The sequence below is a fragment of the Melanotaenia boesemani genome, chromosome 7 (genome assembly GCF_017639745.1).
Source record: "Melanotaenia boesemani isolate fMelBoe1 chromosome 7, fMelBoe1.pri, whole genome shotgun sequence".
NCBI lineage: Eukaryota > Metazoa > Chordata > Actinopteri > Atheriniformes > Melanotaeniidae > Melanotaenia > Melanotaenia boesemani.
The window spans coordinates 8,059,354-8,082,800 of record NC_055688.1 but is presented as its reverse complement, the minus strand read 5'-3'; the positions used below and the strand labels follow the sequence as shown (position 1 = coordinate 8,082,800).

The following is a 23,447-nucleotide window of genomic DNA, read 5'->3' as shown; positions in this document are numbered from 1 at the left end:
AGCGTTAGAAGGGGAACTTCTTACTCTGAAGCAAAAGTGCTAACCATCAGTCCACCATGTCACCCTCATTTAGTTTGCTTTCTGTGTGGAGTTTCCATGTTCTCCCTGTGCATGTGTAGGTTCTCATCCCGGCTTCCTCCCTCAGTCCAAACACATGCATGCTGGGTTAACTGGTCACTACATTTTCCAGCGTGAGCTTGAGTGGTTGGCAAAACACTACAGTATTATAATAAAGTTAATGATCAGTCTTGTGCTGATGTTCTTTCCTAATGGTACTGTGAACTGAGGCTCAACAAATTCTATCAAACATCACACACTTTGTACCTTTAAAACCTCCACCTTCAACAAAACTGACAGGAAAATCTTTGATATAAAGTCCACTGTTTTCTTTTCATGTCAATATCAAACTTACTTTGTCTGCGATGTGCTGGTGACCTGTGTGTTAAGATGTTCAAAATTTTTAAACATGCAGTTTTATAGATGAGGTTGCACACTAGTCACCATTAATACCAAATAGTAAAGAATGAAGCAGAATATAGTCTACTTATCTGCATCCCCCTCACTTTAGATCCTCTATGTTGGCCCTGCGATATGCTGGTGACCTGTCCAGTGTGTATCCTGCCTCTTGCCGAGTAACTGTTGGGATAGGCTGCAGCTCCATGAACTCGGGCTCACCTGAACAAAAGATAATTAATAAATAAAATGTGTATAAATATGAGTAATACTTTGGAATGATGACCACTCATAGGAAACTCCAGCTGGTCCACAAGAGAGCAAATATCATCTGATTTATATACAATCAAAGAAAACCCTTGGCTTAACTTCTGCTCCATTAGTTTGTGTTTTGTTCATGTATTTTAAAGACTGTGTGGACAGAAATAAAGTTGCTATTTTAGATTTTAAGACAGAGCTGAAAAAGAAATGTAATGACTGAACTTTAATGTCATTGATTGAGTGAATCAGTCTAATAGCACATAATAAATAAGTTTTCATCCTGATATCACATATAGGCATATCTGATATCAAATGCCTACACACACACACACACACACACACACACATACACAGTGTTTGTGCAGGGAGACCCCTCTGTATCTTCATCTCGATTGGATAAACAGCATAAGCGAAATGATTTGAGCAGTAAACATAAGGAATTCAGACAGAGATGAAAACACCCGTTTCCACCCTCCATCAGCCTTCTGACCAGTCAAAGCATTTATGTCATGACTATTAGCTCATCCAAGCTAAAATCTGCAGTTTAAAGACTGTGTGGTGCCTGATTACCATCAGAGTTCTGATTGACTGGTTTATAGTCATCATTTTTAAAGTCACATAATAATCTTCATTGCAGAACTTTTCTTAAAACTCATTTGGATGTGGATTTTATTGCAGAGACAGCTGAGTAATAATACATTGCCCTTTTCGTTTGACAATCAAACTCAAAAGTTTTATGTATGGCTCAAAAATTGTAATTATCACAAGCAGACCCATCAGGCCACAAGTATTGTAATTAAAAATCCTTCATAACAAGTTGAGAATGTGAAATTTCACATGAGCTGGAGTGTCTGCAGCCCAGCGTCTGAGTTTGCAACCGTTACAATCCAAAAAGCCATTTTTCCTGCAGCCTTGCTAAATAAAACTCGTTTAGAGATGCAAATGTTACAACACCTTTCAAAAAAACTTTCGATAAATATCTATTATAGGAAAATTGTTGTAATTTTTGAAGAACCACATTTTTTTTTACTTTTAGGTTTTAAAATAAAGAAAAACACACAACTTCTGCAAGAGCATAGACAGACTTTCTTCTATGGCATGTATATATTTGTGGAATATGATGTAAGAATAAAAGAAAAGCCCATAGTTTCTAACCTAATGACAAGGAAAATATATAAAAATATTGAATTAAAAAAAATTGCTAAAAACCTGCATTTGTTATTATATCTATATTTAAAAACATTAGTTCTTTAATATTTTTGCCATAAAATATGAGTCATTGTAAAAGGTCCTGAGAGCCACTTGCAGGTTGCAGACACCTGGGGTGTGTCCCACCGCACACTTCTATACTTCGAACACTACATTTAAGTGCTTAGTGTGCTGACACAGAAATTTCAGTAAAAACTCAGTGCACTGAAAGTACCCGGATGCTGCCCTAAACCCGGCCAAAATTGTAGTGCGAAACGGTGAACACTACACGCACTAAACGGACGCCATCTTGCTGATGTAGCGGAACGGGAGGGACTTACCAGTTTTTCAGAGCTGAATAATGGCAGCCACCGATTCAACGGTACCAATGCAGGCAGAGGCTGTTTTCTACTGTTGTAAGTATGAAGATATTTGATCATAAGTCTAATATAAACAGCAGTATGATTCTTATCTCTTCTATCCCTGATGACAGTTACGGATCTGATCATTTGTTGGAGGCTGCAGTAGAGTTAACAATGTAAATGTTAGCAGTTTTATAGCCGATTTCGCGGATATAGATGGGCTATAAGTGTTAAAAATGATTAATACTATAGGTTCTGAATGTTTATTCATGATTGTTGAACCTCCAGATTAAGCACTGCAGGGTCTCTGGTGTAAACTAAATGGTCCACGATCTGTAAAGCCCGGCCCAGGCAAGGCAATGTCGCTCTGGCAAATTCACATTTGGCCAGATTTACGGTCAACTGTGCCTCCGACAACCGCTCAAACAAAGTAAAAACGTAACACGGTCTCGTTCATCAAACTTAGGGACAAGAAAGAGGTTAGCAGTCACAGCCGTGCTTTCACGCGCAGACCCAGACATATCTGCCCCGACCGCCGCGGAAAGTCACGACTCTCCATCCAAAACCCTGAGCTTTGTCTGCTCCAATTCCTGCTATTAGGCAGCATGTAGGAGGGTCACATACCTTAAAATAAATAAGCATACGTTCTAATTCATGTGCAGCCCGATGAGGATCCTGCGTTGGATGCGACAAAGTTTACAGGTGGGGTTAAGTAAGGAGTAAACAAAGTAAAATCAAGAGTTGGAAATTCATTCTGTAAATTAAGGCAGCAGAAGAAAAAGCTGGTATGTCACTACCGGTAAGTGCTCAGTTTGGATCAGCACTTACCCACGATAGTGTGCACAACAGAAGGTAGTGCTTAGTGCGCACTACGCACTACCTTCCAGTGCACACGCCTAGTCTAGGATGTACACTGCCTGCCGCACAATGATAGCTGGCATCTATTACTAAAATCCAAATTAAATTTATCACATCACCAAATACATACAGTGAAAGCACTCACAGATCCTGTCAGAAATTAAGGAAAAGTCCCCTGAATTTGTCAAATAATTCAAGGCAATCAAGTCTTCAGAGCCTAAAATGTATCAGCTGGCACAAAACTAAAAGCACCATTTTATTTTAACCTGTGTATAGCATGGTTCATATGCTGGAAGCCTGCAAACACTCACAAACACACCAAACACAGTTTCATTGGATGGGAATCAAATAATGAAAACATCAAATAAATTACTATGTTTAACTATGTTGTTTAGTCCTTTGGCTCTAATAGATGGTAAATAAATAATAAATAGTGAATACATCTGTATTCAGGTTAGTTTTTGGTAAGACACAAAGTAATCAATAGTACATGACTACTAATCAATACTGTAAATGCCTAAATAATCAATAGCCACATTATCTTGTTCTGAGCCACACAGTAATCAATACAACCAAATGAGTTTTAGATAAGACTGTAGTAAAATATTCTCTTAACAGGTATTTACTGTAATTTGGGTTAATCTGCATTCACACTCACAATAATGTAAAACTCTGTTATGGCCGTCTCCATCCAGGAGGATGATTCAGGATGCAAGTTAAACTGGTTTCAGCTAACATCGTAAATGTATTAGAATTAGTATCGCCAGTGCGACAGAATGAGGTGTTTTATGTTCAGGTTAAGACAGTTTATACATTTATATATGTATATATATATATATAAACCTTCTGTTAAATGTCACTTCTGATAGGAGCCTGTGATTTTTCACTATGACTTAGTGGAAAAGACAAAAGGCTTCAGACAGTTTTATTTCATAATTGTACCAGGGAAATTGTGGTGCAGAGCTCCTGAGAAAACATCTGCAATTAGAAGAGTCTGACTTGTCAGAGTACAGAGGTGGGGAGGGAATGAGCGGCGGCAAACTGACAAATGAAATTATTTAAAATGACAAGTATGCTTTACTGATTTTCCTACAGCACAGGATCTTTGTGAAAAAGCACTCTGATGTGCACATCTGTTTCCATTAAAAACCAGCTTACTCGTGTTTGAGGCTGTTACTGTTAATATGGACAAATAAACATGAACTGAAATTATTATAACTGTACTTTAAAACATTTTATTTGGAGATATTAACACTATTAAAAGCTCTGTAAGAAGTTATTGATAAAAATTAGAAAAATAAATTGAATTCAGCTAGAAAGATACCATACAGAAAATACAATTCAATCATCATTAACATGTCAAGCTGGTTTGTAAGCAGTGGTTATACAGCACATTTAAAGCAGCACAAGTTTAACCAAAGTGCTGTCCAATAATTACTAAACAACGGAAGGGGGAAACAATAAAAATAAATAAATAAATAAATAAAATAAAATAAAATACATAATTAAAAAAAACACATTAAACAAAAATAGGTGAAAGCAAAAATAAATAAATAGATAAAACTAATCAAAAGTATAATCAATCTTAATCGAATAATGTAGCAGGTGATAATAAATGTGAAATCAAATACAAATAGTGGATATTCAGTAGAATTGTTAACATTTCTAAAGTTTAATAAGTTAAATTTAATCTCCCCAAAGGTATGACGAACTCTATGATCTTAGAGCATCTGTCTAAATCTTTTAAAAAGCAGAGATAAGATCTGGAAATCAGTCCTGGAATAAAAAAATGGGACGACAGAGAGAGGCCACCATTTCACTTTTGTTTCTGGAGTGTAATAATATAAAAAATGCTGGAAGAAAAAAAAACCTGTGGAAAAAACAGTGAAAACAATGTGACTTCTGTCACATCCTCCATTTTTTCTAATGGGGATTGTGCATATTTACAGTGTTACGCGTATCAGCATTCTGACGGGCTGATCATTGACTAGCATGATCAGTGCTCTCACTGCAATCATACTTATCATCGCTGTTGCTGCGGTCAGCATGTGTGGCTGTGACTCTCTTTATGTGCTTTCTTTGTTTTGTCATAATAACCGACGTGGAGGGCTATGGCAACACGAGGAAAGGACACGCTAAATAATGCAAAATATATTTTTTCATAAAAATATCTTCTGCTAGAGAAGTGTGTGCGGCCTATAAAAATGGACAATCGGTGGTGTAATGCAGTTGGAAGTCAGTGTAGTGAATAAACCAGTCTGCTGCAGGAGGGGAGAAACTATCATCGTACACCGACATCAGCCGAGTCCGATAACACATTAAAAGGTGTGACTGCAGGCAGGCTTATCGCCATTTTATGAGTAAATAGTGCGGTCCTCTCTTCCCTTGTTCTAGGGGAAATAAGCCTGTTTACATACTTTTTTCTTGTTTTGAGGCCACGAAAACAAAATGAAGTAATTTTGTTCTCGCGGACATTGCTGGGGACATCTTGTTTTCAACACATCAGCTGAGCAGAATTTTTATGTCGTGACTCTCCAACAAGTGTTGTTTGATTGATTGGACATTTGAGGTGGGCATCGTAATCCCCGCCTCCTCGCAGACAAGCTTCCCGATCAGTCCACAACAAACTTTTTCCTGGTTCTTTCGGCATTAAGAACAGAGTACGTAACAGGCGTTATCCATTGTGGTGCGATGGGTGCTGCTGGCGATCCATTCTTTATCTTCATCACCAAATGTAGTGTTCTTATTCAGCTAGAACACCAAACATATCACACTGCCATGATGTGCACTTTGTTACAGTACCGTCATAACATTCTTAACCCAGAAACACACGACTGTCTGACCTTTTCCCTGGCTAGACTCACATGGAAGTAACATACACTATATTGTGTTTTCTTGGTTATTTTATGGATGATGCAACAGCAGGAGAGTTGTGGTAATGGGGTGGTGATAGCTGTAGTAGCCTGTTATAGTTACTGAATTTCAAGAATAACCTTCAGTTATTCTACATGTCAGGACCGTGAACTACACCTCGCTTTCCTACAAGCCCCTATGTATTTTTTTCTTTTATATTTCCTCCCTAATTTTTATTGTGTTGTGGTACTGTACAAACTGGAGTAACTTTTTTTTCTGTGCATTGTGTACAACAATTGATGAAAAAAAGGAAAATGAAAACTTTGATTCTTTGAATGCCAGTTTTCAGAAGTAATAAGGTCAATGTTGGGAAGGCTGGATGGGTTACTTAAATAATTTTAATATCAAACATGGTTTCTATCCAGCTCATTCCTACGTTTATCACTTTTATATTGTAGTTAAAGAAGAAGTTGAGTCATAGTAATTTACATGAAACATCAAAAGCACCAAACAAAATACATCAATAACACTATATATAATAAAATGTAAATGAAAAAAGCAGTAAAATGTACAGTGTTGTAACATTAATAATCAAATAAAAGCAGTGATGAAAAACAAGGTTTGATGTACATGCTGTACATGCCGTACATGCTGTGCGGTAACTGTGAGCAGCTTTTCTATGTTTAATTTACCTCTAGGGACAAGAAGCAAACTTGTACAGGATGCCTGAAAGATTTATAAAAGACCAGAAGATCTGAAATACATTTTGACTCTAAGCAATTTCAAGCTCTATGAACCAACAGCAGGATTTTGAAACGTTATCTTTCATTCACAATTGTTTTACATAAGACAAGATGGGCTTATTGTATGGAATGTGCTAAATAAATGAATTTGCCATGCCCTTGCCCTTTTTTCTTGCATATCTACATTTAGTTTTAAGTTTGTCTGGGACAATAATAATAAAAGATGTTTACAAATGTATCCTTTCAATGTTAGCCCTGTCTGTTTCTCTCTACAGATGTTACCTGTGTATTATTGGACTGCTATTTTTTTTTTTTTTTACCTTTTATCCTTTTTTAAATTAGTAAAATATGAAGCAAAGTGGAGGCTGATGGGACAGCCAGAGCAGCCGCGATAAGGTTCGAGTAAATTCAGGGCATCACGGTGACAAGGAGAACTCCCAGGATGCGACATTTACAACCAGAGAGGAGACAGCAGCTTGGATAGGCTGCAGAAATGCCAAGAAAAGGTTGAAGGTGTGTGTGTTTGTGTGTGTTCCTGTGTGTGTTTGGGACTCTAATTGGCAGAACCTTCTGTCAATCACGAAACAGTAAGGTTGGTCACACCTGACTTCACAGTCTTGACTGACAGGCCCAGGGGACCAATCACAGAGCCAGACTGGCTTTCAGACCACCTGGAAAAAAAACTCTCCTGCTGAACTTCGGCTTTTCAGCTACTTTTTCTTTGTATTTTTTAAACAAATGCAGAACTTTCCATCCATCATCCATCCAGCTTATGTGACTTCATTTACAATGTTTTCACCGCGATGACCTTCCACATATGGAGGGGTGCAAGTAGAAATGATGATGAGCTTTTGTGGCTTTTCAGAAAACTGCCATGTTCTTTAAAGTGTCTTACAGTAATGCAGCTGTAATGGCTTTTCTATTTGTGCTTGTGTCTGTATTTAGGTTATGAATGAGCTTCAAATGTCCAAAAGAGAGAGAAAGCCTGACATGTTTCCAAACTGTCACAGAAGCTAATTTGTCACAGAGATTAAAACATTACAGAGATGCATTTGTCCTTCCATCCATCCATCCATCCATCCATCCTTCCATCCATCCATCCATCCATCCATCCATCCATCCATCCATCCATACATACATACATAAATACATCCATCCATCCATCCATCCATCCATCCATATGTCCGTCCGTCCGTCCATACATACATACATACATCCATACATCCATAAATCCATCCATACATCCATACATACATACATACATACATACATACATACATACATACATACAGACATCCATACATACATACAGCAGGGGGTCTTCCTACGCCCTCGTGTCTTGTGATGCGCTCGGGGCTGCGGGGGGTGGAGGTTCGGTGCCGGCCTGGAGTCCTGTGCGGCGTGCTGCTGGGAGCCGTTTGCCCTGGGGGCCGCCCTCGGGGCGGAGTAAGGGTTGGGGAAAAGAGGTTTTCAAGTGTCTGAGGTTCTTCTGCTGTAACTTCTTGTGTTGGTTTATAGTGATATTTGTATCTATGTAAGGATGTAAAACAGTATTTTAACCAGTCAGTATTTGTATGGTTTGCTCCAGTACTGTACACATAAATGTACAGAAGCACCCCTTACAAGTATTAATTTTTACCTATTTTTATTAAAATGATCTGCACAACTGTACTCGGGCTGAGAAAGTCTCTGCTCAAAGTCTCTCCTGCTCTGGAGAATACTCTCACCAGGGACTGATGTGTCTGCAGGTGTCTCCTCATTGTTGTGGTATAATTGCAAAAGGCCAGATAAAACATGCAATGCATTTAACCCTTTTCTCCTCAAGGAGCTTGACGTGATTCCAGACAGCTTTCTGCTTCATTCTATTTCCAGACAATTCAAAGATTCTCATAAACACTTGGTACAGTAAACTCAGATAAAGGAGGCAAGACTTTGCAAATAAACAACTGTAACAAGAGCTTTTAAATGTTTTACACACATCAGGTAAGTAATGATCCGCCAATCCAGCAAAGGCTGGATATAATAATTAATAATAATAATATAATAATTAATTTTTATTTTGTGAAAATATAAACATTTTTTATTGTTCCATTTTGGACACAAGGCCAAAAGATTGCTTCACATTCGGATGTGTTTGAATGAAATTGAATTCCGAAGCAGGTGAAACAACCGAGATGTTTCAGAAGGTTTGGTCATGTAATGGAACGCGATATGAAACAGTCATTTGACATCCGCGTCTTGATTTAGATTACAGAACATTGTTTTGCATTAAACGTTCCACGTCAGCTTCAGTACGGACTGAAACACCATTTCAATCTTGCTATCACTTAATGTTGTTTTTATTTATTTATTTATTTATTGGCCTCCAAAGATTTTTTTTTTAATTTCACAATATATTAAGGAAAATATTAGACAGTCTGCAGTTATTGTCACCCAAATAGTTCTTTGCTAAATTTACAGTGTGTAGGTCTAAAACATCATCTGAAGAAATTCGCCAACTTAATCCAAATTGAAAAAAGGTCATTTAAGAATAAGAAACATTTTGTTTAAAAACTGGGATAAGAAACAGGATTTTACCAAAACCCTGATTTCCAAGTACAACTTAATTTAATCTAACATTCATACCATGTGGTTATCCAGAGGCAAGCAGATGGACGCAGTTGATGAGCTTTGAGAGCAGCTCATACACAGAGGTGGATTCTGTAACGTCAATCCGGTTCTCGTTGTTGTGGAAGTCCAGAGGAAGTCGACACTCATCCAGGCCATCAAAGGTAAACACAACCTGGAACTTTTCAAAGCTGCAGATTTTTGCTTCTTTGGTGATGAAATGATGAACAAGTCCAATCAAGCTGAACCTTCATCTCTCTGAAAGTCAGTGGGAATGTGAGGTGGATGTCCTGGTTGGTTTTGTCTTGACCCAGAGTGAACTTCTGTGTTAAGGCAGTGTTCCCAGTGCCAGCCACTCCCTTTGTCATGACCTTTCTGATTGGTTCCTCTTCCTCTCCCAGGTGGGGGTTTAAAGATTTCTTCTTGTCTGATCTGTATTTGTGATCTGTCTGGTTTCCTGGATGCAGCTTCAGTCTGTCTAACCTCATGTTCATCATTGACCTTTGTAGTCCCTCCCTCTGTGAGGTAAAAATGTAGATCTGATTCAGATGGGTTGGATTTTCCACTTCAGCAGTCCCTCTCAAACACACTTGGGCTTCTCCTTCTGAGCAGATATCGTTTTAGTTTTTAGTTTTATGTCCACACATATATATATGTACTATATTAATACTACTTAACAACTGTCTCTGCAGCTGCCCCTCCCCTCTAAGCTCTTTCCAGTGTGTAAAAGTTAGTCAAAAGTCAGCTATTGTCTCCTTGCTCTGTTTCTTTCTGTCGTTCTTTTCTTTGCCACCTACGATAATGTCATCTTGGGTTTATTTGCTGAATCAGCCATGGTGCTGCGTCATTCTTATCATATTGCAGCTCCTACTGTCACCCTCAAACTTTGATTGAGCTTCTGTCTCTTTAGGGCTCCATTTGGGAAGTCAAGTCTGCTTTGATTGATATGCTAATTGTTATAAAATGTTAGAAAGAATACCAGGGCAGCTGTTCATTTTATTGTTTGCAATTTAACAAAGTAGCAGAGAAAATCCCAGACAAGATGATTCCCACTGTTTGGATTTGAACCTTTAAACATGTACAAAAAGCTCTGGAACAAGCTGGAGGTAAGCAGAAATCTTCAAATTATTTGTTCATTTTATTTTGCACATTTAAAATATAAAGTAGATCAAAATAAAACACAGATAATACTGTGCAGGAAGAGGCAAAAAAAGCTCAAACAGACTTCTAACAATTCTCTGCCTATAACAAAACAACTATTAGAGCTTTGTAATGTTGGTTATTATAAGGGCTTTATCAGGTAGAGAATAATGAGGCACTAATGAGCATTTTCATCTTTGTTATCAGTTATTTTTCAATTAATCGATTGATCTGCTTGCAAAATGAACTCATGAGATAATCTAATTCTTGCTTTTCACTAAATATTCCCCCCTGAGGAGCTGCAGGCCAAAGTGACAGGAACAGACTTGTTTTCTTCTGTAAAGCAGATTAGCGACAGGAAATGGAAATTGAATTAACAAAAGGAAAACACACACTTTTGTTTCCATCTGCACAGTGTTTGCAGGACTCTAATCAACTCGAGTTGAAGCGAGTGTGACCTGCACTCCGTCTCAGCGGGTCAGAAGAAATAAATCCATCCAACTTGGTTTGTGTGGTGTATTCCATACAGGTGAGATTACAGGAGCTCACAAGTGATCAATATATGGCCAAAGTGCATGGCTGATACAATTGAACAGTGATATGGTGTATCTGTCACGGCCTGTCCTGCCAATCCTCCGTCGGCACTCCCCTGATCCTCCACATCTGTCCCTGATCCCATCTCTCCAATCAAGCCAACCTGTCACACCTGTCTCCCATTGACTCACCAGTCCTCATATACACCAGCACCACAGTCACTCCCTGTCGGACCTTAATCCATGCACCAGATGGACTCACTCCCTTTCCTTTCCTGGCTCCACAGTTCTGTTACCTGTCTCCGTAAGACCAAGCCTTTATGTTATTGGTGTTAAATAAAGATCTGTTAATCCTCTTTTGTCTCCAAGGAGTCCATGCGTAACAGTATCCACTATAATTAAAATTGTTTAATATAATATCATTCATTTAAGCTATTAATGTGTTCAGTGGTGGAATGTAATGAAGTACAAGTACTTTGTTACTGTACCTACGTATGTTTCCATATATGTAAGTTGGTGCAGTTGAGGATACTTTTGACTAACTACATCTTACAGCAAATATCTGTACTCTCTACTCAACTATATTTCTACAGTGGTAAATGGGCTGTAATCTTTTCAAGAAATTTGACTACTCAAAGTGTTTTTACACTTCCAGGCCCATTCACCCATTCATGCACGCACTCACAGCAGTTCTGAGGAATTGTCCATGATTGATTTTTTTTCCTATTACAAACATTCACACACTGATGTGCACATCAGAGGAAATGTGGGGTTCTGTATCTTGCCCAAGAGTACTTGAGCCACAGCCTCAGGAAAAAGGACAGTGGCTTGGGGAAAATATATATATATATATATATATATATATTAGGGCTGTCATTTTAACGCGTTAATTAGATCAATTAATTAGAGCGTAAAATAACGCGTTATAAATTTTAACGCACGATTAATTATGCAATTCGAACATTTTAGAGTTGGCCACTTTGACCCCCGAACATGCGACTGGTTACGTCACTTCATGCGCCGTTAGTAGAGGCTAGTCCATACAACAAACAGAGCGGGCTGAGGTGAGCACAGAGAAATGGAGAAGAGTGCAGGTGATGCGAGCCAATCTTTGCTGGGGCCATTGAACGGCAAGTTTATTTACAAGAAGAACGCAGATGGGACAGTCAACAAAAACACGGTTATTTGTAGCTTATGTAGAAAAGAATTTGCTTTTCATCGAAGCTGCTCTAGCCTGACTTATCATTTAAACGCTAAACATGTTTGGGCAGGTTCCAGCGCTAACGTTGCGACTGCTAGTACTTCTAGCGCTCTTCGCCAACCCAAACTTACAGACTATGGTAAACGACTAAGCAAAGGCACCACAGATAAACTGACAAACTCGATCGCTAAGTGGATAGCAGGTGATTGCAGGCCAATTTCAATCGTGGAAGATGAGGGGCTAAATGAGGCGTTTCAGATAGCGTCGTCGGATGCAACATTCAGGTTACCTTCGAGAGGTACGGTAATGAAAAAAATCCATCAGTTGTATAGTGATGAAAGGAAAGCAAAAGAAGAACTGTTGGCAGGTTCAAGCAACCATGTGTCCTTAACAGGAGATCACTGGACGTCGGTGAGCAACCATAATTATTTGGGGGTCACAGCACATCTAATCGATAGTGAGTGGAAGCTTAAATCTTTTGCATTAACTGTGTGCAAAACAACGACCCGCCATTATGCAGATGCGTGTGCCGAGCAGTTTGAAGCTGTGATAAAGGACTGGAAAATAGAAAGCAAAGTGTCAACCATCGGGACTGATAGCGCAAGAACCATGGTCGCGGCAGCACGCCGGATGCCTTACGAGCATATTCCATGTGCAGCTCATATGCTCCAAAGAACCATTACAATTTGCCTTGAGGACAGCAGCTTTGACACCGCCCTGGCAAAGTGCCGCAAAATAGTCGGACACTTCAAGCACAGCCCTGCCAGCACAGAAGAACTGCACCAGCAGCAGGCAGCCCTCGGACAAGCCAGAGAGCCATTGATTCAAGACGTATCCACAAGGTGAGACTGTCCACTACTATCTATAGTTTTTTGCTCCTAAAGTGTGTGTGTGTGTCAATAAATCGATCACTTTAATTTTTGTAAAACCCAATATTGCAACAAACATTGTCTCAAAGGGGCTGAAAAAATAAAAATAACAGTAACATCTATAAAAAATATAAATAACGTAAACAATAAAAATACCAATAACAACAGTAACAATGTGTGTGTGTGTGTGTGCTTTAACTATTGTACAATGTGTTTCTCAAAAGCTAAAGCCCCTTGTGGGACTAATGCAGTTTTTGTTTCATTTTATTATAAGATGGAATTCAACCCTCTTAATGGTCTCACGGTACCTACGGAACCAGGAGGCTGTGAACACCACTTTGGCTCAACAGAAGCACAACCTGGCCACACTGACCAACCTAGAGTGTGTCAAACTACAGAAGCTGGAGGATGTTCTTGAACCCTGCAGGTATGTCCCTTTTTGTCGCTCTCTCTCACATATACACATCCTTTCGCACACCTCACCTCTCATTCTCTCTTCCACCTGTTATACACTCAGCTCTGCCTCTGTGTCATACAACTCTCTCTCTTTCTCACTCTTGCACACAATTCTTCTCTCTCCTTTAATTTTCTCTTCTGCTCCTTCCTACATCTTTCTCTATCTTCACTCACAAACCTCATATCTCCCATCCTTCTCATACTCTCTACTCATTTACACACAAATACACAAACAGACCTCACCTCTCTCTGCACTTTTCATACACTCATATCCCCCTCCCTCCCATACACCTTTTACTCACACTTTAGCTCACACATACACATGCACACACACCCACAATACCACTAATGGATATGAGTTCATTATTGCCCTGTATTTGTTCTACTGCAGGTATGTGACGGAGCTCCTGGGAGGGGAGTCTTATGTGTCATGCTCTGTGGTGCTCCCCGCACTCTGCCATCTTAAACGTGTTATGGAGCCCACTGATGAGGATCAAGGCTACATGATGAAGTTCAAGACCACCTTTTTGAAGGACTTAGACACACGCAAGGCCAACATCAACAACAGATGGCTGAAGATGGCAACTGCCCTTGACCCGCGATTCAAGGACTTGAAGAGCATACCCAAGGATGAGAGAGACGAGGTATGTGGGTGACTGAGACGTTCAGTGTTTTGGAAGTTTAAAAAGTGTCAAGCAAAAGCTAACTTTCCATCTTTTAAGGTGTGGACCTGGCTTGGAGAGATGCTAGCAGAAGCAGGACCTGCTCCTGCTCAACCCACAGAGGACGAGCCAGCAGCCAAGAAGAGCCTGCTCCTGCTATGTTCTTCAGACTCTGACTCGGACAAGGAGGAGCCGAGGCTGCTAGCCCGTTACAAAGCTGAGCCTTGCATTGGAATGCGTGAGTGTCCACTGGAGTGGTGGGCAGCTCACACTAGTGCCTATGGACAGCTGTCTTCTATTGCTCGCAAATACCTGGCTACTCCTGCGACCTCTGTGCCATGCGAGAGACTCTTTTCTCTTGCAGGTAACATCATACAAAAGAAGAGAGCAGCCTTACACTCAGACAATGTAAACAAGCTTGTTTGTCTGAGCAACTGGCTCAAGGAGACTTAGATTCTGTAACTTAAGCAAAGAGGGAAGGTTGATTTGAGGACCTGTAATTGTGGCCCTACTTTCTGTAGTGGGTTTCTGGGTTTGTTATGCCCCACATGATTTTTTTTTTATTTTTTTTTATCTAGAAACAGTGTCATGTCCTCCTAACAAGTAATGCCTCTTGACTTCACGTTCTTGATGTTAAACATTTCAAGGTATGTTATCCTTGTTTTGCTGTTGTTTATTTTATTGAGCACCTGGTTAAGTGCCTAGTGTTATTTATTGTTTTATTAACTTTATTTGCACTGCATTTTTGAATAATGCACCCGTTTTATAGGTTTGCTAGACATTTTTTTTAATTTTATTTATTTATAAAAAACACTGAAAGTGTAATTTGCTTTATGAAGCTTGGTATATATTTTGGGCAAGATGCCCTTTTCAGATGTCAGCAATAAAAGAAATGTGTATTTCATATGCTCTTTTCTTATTTGATTAGTCATTCACTATACTGCAAGTGTTCTAGAATTCAAACTCTTTATTTGGGGGCCGTCAGCAGATATGAGATTAAAATGCGATTAATTAGATTAATTAATTAGAAATCCTGTAATTAATTAGATTAATTTTTTTAATCGTCTGACAGCACTAATATATATATTTATATATCTCATGCAACACGATTGTGTTTTATACACACTATGTGTTGTGTTGCATCATATGTTACAGTCACATTGCCATTTTATTGTTTATTTATTGCTTATTTTAAATCATTATATGGTTCCTCAGAACACTGCAGAGAATTTCATTGAACTGAATGAGCTATGCAATATTTTTATATTTTTTTATAATGACCGCTGATCTGTGCTTCTGATTCACATCTTTCCCCAAGTAGTCCATTCACCTAATGTAACAGAAATTCATGGTAATTTGTGTCTAACATGTTACTACGCAAAACCTGCAACTTTAAAGTTCTGTTTGCTAGAAGGACTGTTTCTCAGCAGGGTGCACCCACAGCAGGAGTATAAGCGCTGACTGGTGGTTAAACACCCACAGTGGATTCTGGAGTCAGACTTATTTGTTTGTTTCTTTGATTTGTTTGCATTTAACTCTGCAGGTCACTACTAAAGAAAATAAAATAAAATCATTCTGATTCACAAAATTTGCCCATGTGTGACCTGTGTCAGTTACGGTAAACACAACAAAAACAATAACCTTTCAAATAATTGATGTAAAATTGTATCAGCATTACCAGTAGCACCATGTCTAGCATTGTTAATTAAAATGGCACAGCTCATAGTCGGCACACTTTATATTGTTGACCACAACACTAGCCAAAACATTCAGTCAGTACTTTTACTTTTAATGCTTTAAGTATATTTTAAAGCAAATACTTTTACTCAAGTAAAAAAGGTTAATGCGGTACTTTTACGAGAGTAGATTTTCATCTTTTTATTGATATTCTTACTAAAGTGCTGTGTTTGAGTACCACTGCTTCTATGATTGTGTGTGTGTGTGTGTGTGTGTGTGTGTGTGTGTGTGTGTGTGTGTGTGTGTGTGTGTCAGCTGAATCAATCCAAATTTAATAATGGTCTGATCTTATCAATTTTTAATAGAAGTAGTGCAGTCTTATGTTTGTTAAACTGAATAGTTTCCAAAATTTAACATTTAAAATGTGCTTTTTTTCCAGCTCTGTTCTGTAGAGTTTGTGTATGTGTGCACCATGAGGAAAAAAAAAAGTAGCACAGTGATGAAGAACCAGCAGTTGATTAAAAATTAATGGCAAACAATAGTAAGTAATAAACTAGGAATTGCTCATCATTGAAAACAGCGAGATGTTTCTTATTATTTATTATCAAAGCATCAACAGTCAGCCATCTTCAGACACAGCTCGACGTTCTTCCTCCACCTTCTGACAGAATAATTAATGTGCTTTAATGCTTTCTGAGAACCTTGTCGTTTAATTTGGCATGAAGTAATTGGAGCGCGAGATGGTGTTTGGTGACAGCATATCCATTAAACAGCAGTCATTTCGATAGGTGCTATAACTGCATATGAGTTATGGATAGTTAACCTGCAGCTGCTACACATGTAGAATCAATGTTGTTTTCTATCTGTGGAGAAAGAACAAAGACAGAAGGCTAAAGGTTGTTCCTCTTTACAGTTTGCACCTGTCATGGTTTCTGGGTTTTGGTGTGTGTTTGATAATGGTTTAGGATTTTGGTTTTTGTCATGTTTAGTTCGGTCTTGCCCTTGGTTTATAGTTCCTGGGTTTTATCATGTTCAGTTTCTGTCATGTTCATGCTTTAGGTTTTCAGTTCTGTCATGTTTGGTTTTCCCTCTTGTGTTCCTGTGGTTCCTGTTTCTGGCTCATTAGTTCACCTGGTCTAATTACTCATTCACTTCACCTGTTCCTTGTGCATATATGTGCATATATACCCCATGGTTTTCAGTTTGCTCTTGTCAGATCCTTACATGTGGTTCATTCCCCTGTCGTGTGTGGTTCCCTGTCCTGTGTTTCAAAAATAAAACCTTGTCACCAGCACAGTTCTGCCTCCTGTCTTGACTGCCTGCGTTTGGGTCCTCACATCCGCCCGCTACTCGTGACAGCGCCATACAAGAAACAAGTACAACAATGGCCATAACAGTGTTTTCAGTATATATGCTGCATTAATGGCACCGAGAAGCGAAATAACACAATGGCTTTTCACTACAGAATGCCGTCACATGCAAAGAAACTACATCAACATTAAGGACCGTTCTGTTAAAGCTTTACATTATTGCCAGTGGGTATGGTGAATGGGATCTTTGTGTCTAAGAGCTGTACTTGGAAAGAATGTGATTCACCAAGAACATTCTTTAGACAGAATTATTTAGTTTTTTATCATCTTTGCTTATTCTCTGTCTTGCTTCTGCCCTGCCTCCTCTTGATTTCTGCTTACAATTTTGTGGCATTTGGTGTGTAATTTGCCTCAACAATTTGGTTTTGTAGAGCTTAATCACAATATGCAACTGGTAAATAACTCTTCCGTTACCATGGATACGCATCATATCAGATGTTAAAAAAAAAAGTCTAATAAGAAGAATCCACTCTAGCAGCACCACCTCCAAAAACAAAACAAAACAAAAACAAAAAAAAAACTTAATACTTAGTTATTTCTGTTTTCTGTTTATATTGGCTACATCATTTGGGCAGTATATTTAACACATTTATTTCTTTTTTTAATATCTACAGTAAATAAATAAACTAAATGCCAGAGTCCCCAGCAAATCGCTAGCATCATATATGAGCTAATCCCCAGCATCTCTAAGACGGCAGGTTTTCTTGGCTTGTTACTCAGCACTAATCTTGTGCCTAGCATTGTTAGACTACTCAAGATCATTTCTTAAAATTAGAATTTTTGTTTGCACTGTCTTTGCTGGCTTTGGAACGAAATTAATGAAAAAATATGCTCAAATCATGTCAGCAATTGCACTAGCTGAAAAGTTTATACTTGTGTGTCTGAGGACTAAAAGTTAAAGAAAAAAAAATGATAGAAATTGTTACGATTTTTAAGATCTATAAAACACATGTTGTGGAAACTGCTGAGACAGTCTGTCTTTTGTATCAAACCACTTAAAAGTACAGTGGGTAAGAATTAGACTATATATATCTAAAGGTAAAGATGGGCATATAAATTACATCTATCCATCTTTCAGACATAAACATGTTTTTATCTGCTAGCGGATCCAGTAATCTAAGCGATGACAACATTACAGAAAACTACTCGAAATTGTGTACGTGTGTACGGTTTTCATTTACGTCCCTTTTACAAAGTTACTTATCCCATACGGGGCTCTATCACCTATCGAACAAAGCTAGTGCTGCAGTTTTAAAGCTCAGGGTTCTCACTTCACACGAAGAGTTGTTTCTCCATTTGGAGACACCGTAGTAAAAATAGTGGCTATAGCAACTGCCATGTATGTGGACCCATGGCAAGTAGATAAAAATTGCTCATTGTAGGAAAATAAAAACACAACAGCTATTTTAATAAAATTGATTAGATACCAATAGAAACAGTTCTTTATGATGAATAAAATTAGGAAAAGACTAAGTTAACTGACACTATGTGTAAGATATACAACCTCTTATTTAAAATGATAAAAGTAAAGGTTCAATAGACAAAATTTTAAACATATATTTGGTGTTTCTTGCTCTGCATGGAACAATTGGACAAGCCTTCTCAAGCACACTGTAAGTTTAAAAATCTGCCTCTTATATTCTCTGTGAGATAAGTGCAGTTCTGAATGTGCTACTGTCAGCTTTTGTTCAAAGTTTGAGATTTGAAGATTGAAGCATTTTTTCATATTAGCCCTGATTCAGCGAGAACTCTGTCCCATCAGACGAGGACCGCTGATGACCAGATACTGTGGCAAGAAAAGGGAATGTCGGAGAAGATGAAAATACAGTTGAATTTTTAATATTTCGCAAGTATTTCTTTTTGTCTTTCAACACGCTATGGGCTTCGTCGCTTGCTGAGTGTGATAAAAATGCAGCATAAAATTGCTCACCTGCCGTCAGCCACCTTAACAAGATCCTCCAGTTTGGTTTGACACTGCTGAAGCTTTTGGACCAATAAGAACCAGAGGCAGAAGGTAAGAAAGATAGACAATGAGAGGAAGAAGAGACAAGGGGGTTTAGACAAGAGTTATGCTTATGCCAGCAGGTTAAAAATGATTATCTAGCTGTCTGGTTGTGATGGTGGGTATGGAGGTCTGACAGCAGCCAGCGGCTCCCCTCATTAATACGGAGGAATAACCGTGTGTGAGAGAATCTTATGTATGACTGCACTGTTGTCAACTTTACACTGACATGCCCTTTACCATTTTACTGCAGGCATAGCAGCAAGCTCTGAACTTCTGTCATATTTTAATAATTTATCACATTTTGCTGTTGTGCATCAGGCAGTATTTTTTTTTTTTTTATAACATTGTCACAGACCAAATGCTACATTATGTGCTGTGGATGACATCTCATTCCAAGTCCCAAAATGTATTAAAATAATCTTATTTTTAGATGAAGCTCACTTTAATTAATGTCTAATCATCTTAAAATGAGGTATGGTTGATATTAATGGAAAAGGGAAATGTATTAATATCATATGATCTCAGATGACTGTAATAGTAGTGACCAAAGCTTTCATTTACTTCACCTGCAGAGGTGCAGACTCATATGTGCAACAGCCCCATATAATACAGCACATTCTGATGGAGGTTTGTGAATCTGGCTTGGAATACAGTCTATTGTGTGAAAACACACATACACAGAAAAAGTATGGAAAGGCAGTTTCCTGTCATCCAGAAGATTTGTGTTTGTCTGGGGGAGCGTTCCAATGGTCTGTTTTTAGAGCTGGTGGAATTCTCCAAATACCTTTGCTTCAATTATCTCCTTTAACAAAGGATACCCCGGACCATTGTTTTCTTAAAGAATGGAAAGAATTATGTCCCACAATTCATTGCTGCTGCAGCTTTTAATGTAATTGCAAAGCTCAATGATGTTGATTAGTTGATTAGTTGTGACGTCATCAATAGTCAAATTAAAAATACTTCATCTCCAAAGGGAAATTGTCCCACATGTAAGAAGCTAGGTACAGACATAAATATCATCAGGCTGTTTTTGTACGGATTTTGCCCCTTCCTGACCAAGGATGGCAAACACCTGATGATCTTAAGTCTTATAAGATTTTCCTATAAAATTATCATTTGGTCTAAGGTTTGTTGAGATCAAATTCGTCCCAACAGTCGGCTCCGAAACGGGTCATGGCCGACAATCAGAAGTATTGAACATGTTCAATATTCACAACAAAAAATCTTCATGTGTGTGGAAAGCTGATGACGCCTGACTCTGTGGATGGTGACATGGAATGGAATGTAGCCAATCAGAGAGTGAGGTTGCTGGTGAGCAAAGAAGGATATAAAGTTCATGTTCATGCTGTTTTTTTTTGTTTTTTTTTCAGTTCTGGATTTTTCTGTTAATAATAGTCACAAGACCACCATCATTACTTCATTATGTAAGTCCTCTGCTATGCTGGGTTTTGTGTTTTTCAGTTGTTGTTATGGTTCTTCTTTGTTTTTCCGGTTATTACTATGTTTCTTCTTTCGTTTTTATTAGATCACGTTTGATCACGCAAAATTTCTGGCTCAGAGGACTAAATTCTAGATCGGTTGCAGGACAGCATCGTTATGTGTGTTGTTCTGTGCTGCGCTTATCAGAGCACACCACACACAGTACGATCAAAACTGTTAAATGCCTGATATTTTATCTTCATGTGTGAGGTCTCTAACAGATAAAAAATGTATTCACATTTACAAAATCCTTATGTGTCGACCAGCCTTGAGATGTTATTTGTAATGTCTGTGTTGCATAAACATGTTCTTTTTTTTCACATGATATTTTTTAACATTGTGCGGGCTCTAGTTACCTTTAGTTGCAGGATACATGCATTGTGACTTGCGTATTTAATTACCCGCCCCACCCGCCATCTTGACTGGACCCTTGGGCAACCTGCGGGACCTGTGTCTGATCTTTTTTCAGGGTCTGAAATAACTGTGTGAGATGAGTAGTGAAAATATGAATCTTAGAGGAAGTAAGTAACAAGATAGTAGTAAAAATGTTTACACCAAGTAGCAACCTCTGCCTGTAAATGTGAAGCCTATGCAGAAGTGCAAAAAAATTGCTGTTCACCCCTCATCCGCTAGGGGCTGGCTCCAAAACAGAGCAAATCCCCATAGACGCCCATGTTAAAAAGACCAACTTCACAACAGAAAGAAAACCCAGTACAAAAATCCATTTTAGGATTGATAGGTCAAGCTTACCTTCATTCATGTGAGTATTTTTTTTTTTTAACTCATCTGTTTGGATGTTATTTAATCTTGAAATTCGGCATAATTAGGGGCATGTCCTTTTGATTGACAGGTATCAAATATTCGCAAAAACACAGTTTTTAGCCGGCTAACAGCATGCCTTAGTTTTAGCCCGCCTAACTCCCTTAGCTGGTTATCTACCGTTGCTCGGGGTTAGCTCAGGTAGCTCTTAGCCACAGGCAGCTCGGAGTTTGATGGTTGTCAATCATCCACCTCCACCTGCACAGTCCCCCTCTAAGCTCAACCTCTTTGCTAATTTTTGGATTTTCCGGAACTAACGACACACACGACACGACCAAGATGGCGATGGTGGGAACGCCCAACGTGCCTCACTTTTGCTCTGAAACCTACGGGTGACATCACGGAGGCTCCGTCTGTCTTTTATACAGTCTATGGTTTACACTGCTGTGGCGCTAAGCTTGTTACAAACATAGATGCTAACATTATTCTATTCTATTCTATTTTACAGTCATTTGGCAGACACTTTTCTCCAAAGCAACTTACATCTGAGTGGAAGAACTACAACATGACATTTGCTTTCATATTACAGTGAACAACCTCTCCAGGGGTGTTTAAGGTGGATGAAGTTAAACCCTCTGTAAACCTAAAACTAAAGGTAGGTCCAAAATAAAATGCACCTTGGCAGATGGATTCCCAAAAATAAAATTATATTTTATTTACACAATTTCTTTTTCAAAGAACACAGTTGAAAAAAATGAAAGCTGACAATTCCCTAACTAATCCTGTATGTCGGGGTTTGGATCATACAGAGACCTCAGCCCTGTAAACAAAAAGGGTTAATACATGCAAAGCAAAATGGGTCACATGCAACAGAACAGTTCAAATAATAAAATTAGACCCATAAAACAAAACAAAACAAAACAAAACAAAACAAGCAAAAAAAAAGAAAAACAAATATTAACAGAATCTGGGCTGCATCGAGTGCATTGTCAGTAACCTAACCAATTGTCTGTTCGCTGATGGACTATAGGAACAGACGGGAATCCAAGCGGAGACAAAACAGCAGGGTATCTGCACACACGGTAGCATAGGATGCGCTAATTCTCATGTCTAAAAGAGAAAACACACAAATCCTGTTATTACCTCAATTAATATTCCGCTCTGTCTGCAGAGCGAATGTGGTCTTAACAGTATATCCCTTCCCTTAGGGAGGGAGAGAGAAGAGACCAGGAATACTGTGGCAGGTCTTGATGAACTGCTCTAGCACCAAACTCAACCTGGCCAAGCAGTACACCGCCAGGGTGGAACTACATGGCATGTGGCTTTCAACACGGCCTGGATAGCCACTGGTATGCAAATTCAGAGAAACAAGCAGGTGTAACTTTTCAAGGACCGTCAAAGCCCCGGCAAGAGAGAAAAAGGGATGGCACTTACGATCACGGCGACATTGCCACTAGGCCACACCAGCTGAGCTACACCAACTGCCAGCACATAGCGCATACTGAAACACACACCTGCCCAGTTATAAGGGCGCTCTACTCCATCCAGCAACCAGAGAGAAATGAGCCGCACCTTGGGGTTGCAATGAGGATGGATGGCTGGATGGATGGATAGAGTAAATGGCATGCTGTGCAATGAGGCCCCTGAAACAATCAAGCACCTAACACCAGGGTGTGAGATACTGGCAAGAAATGAATACATGGAACATCATAACCAAAGAGCTGGCATAGTGTACAGAAACACCTATGCATATGTACTGAAGACCCCTAGGTCAAAATAAGAAACATCTCCCAAGGTAGTGGAGATTGACTGTTGGACTCCCAGATCAGATAGCAGCAGAGGATAGCCGTTGTGGTTGATGTAGCCATCCCAAATGATGGCATCAGGAAAAAAAGAAAAAGGAGAAATACCAGGGGTTCAAAGAAGAGCTACAGAAAGCCTGGAAGGGGAGCACAGCAGTGCCTGTGGTCA

At 38.9% G+C, this 23,447-nt stretch overlaps 1 protein-coding gene and 1 pseudogene across 2 annotated transcripts; one reads left to right on the top strand and one right to left on the bottom strand.

Moving 5' to 3' along the window:
* Positions 1-9,350: 9,350 nt before the first annotated feature.
* On the bottom strand, positions 9,351-9,861 carry LOC121643530 (annotated as a pseudogene).
* Positions 9,862-11,867: 2,006 nt separating this feature from the next.
* LOC121642869 (E3 SUMO-protein ligase ZBED1-like) lies at positions 11,868-15,090 on the top strand. 2 transcript variants are annotated; one of them, XM_041989893.1, is made up of 5 exons: positions 11,868-12,610; positions 12,720-13,041; positions 13,343-13,495; positions 13,916-14,168; positions 14,247-15,090. In XM_041989893.1, exons 2-5 carry the CDS (start codon positions 12,809-12,811, stop codon positions 14,637-14,639), a joined length of 1,032 nt encoding a protein of 343 aa, XP_041845827.1. In that variant the 5' UTR covers positions 11,868-12,610; positions 12,720-12,808; the 3' UTR covers positions 14,640-15,090. The 2 variants fall into 2 exon arrangements, with proteins under 2 accessions (XP_041845827.1, XP_041845826.1); XM_041989892.1 differs by having other exon boundaries at positions 11,868-13,041.
* The last annotated feature ends 8,357 nt before the right edge of the window (positions 15,091-23,447 follow it).

Excerpts from the sequence above, each read along its gene's own strand:
- LOC121642869 (XM_041989892.1), top strand. The coding sequence starts at position 12,077 with ATGGAGAAGAGTGCAGGTGATGCGAGCCAATCTTTGCTGGGGCCATTG. Across the intron at positions 13,496-13,915 it reads GATGTTCTTGAACCCTGCAG|GTATGTGACGGAGCTCCTGG; the intron begins GTATGTCCCTTT and ends GTTCTACTGCAG. Across the intron at positions 14,169-14,246 it reads CCAAGGATGAGAGAGACGAG|GTGTGGACCTGGCTTGGAGA; the intron begins GTATGTGGGTGA and ends CCATCTTTTAAG.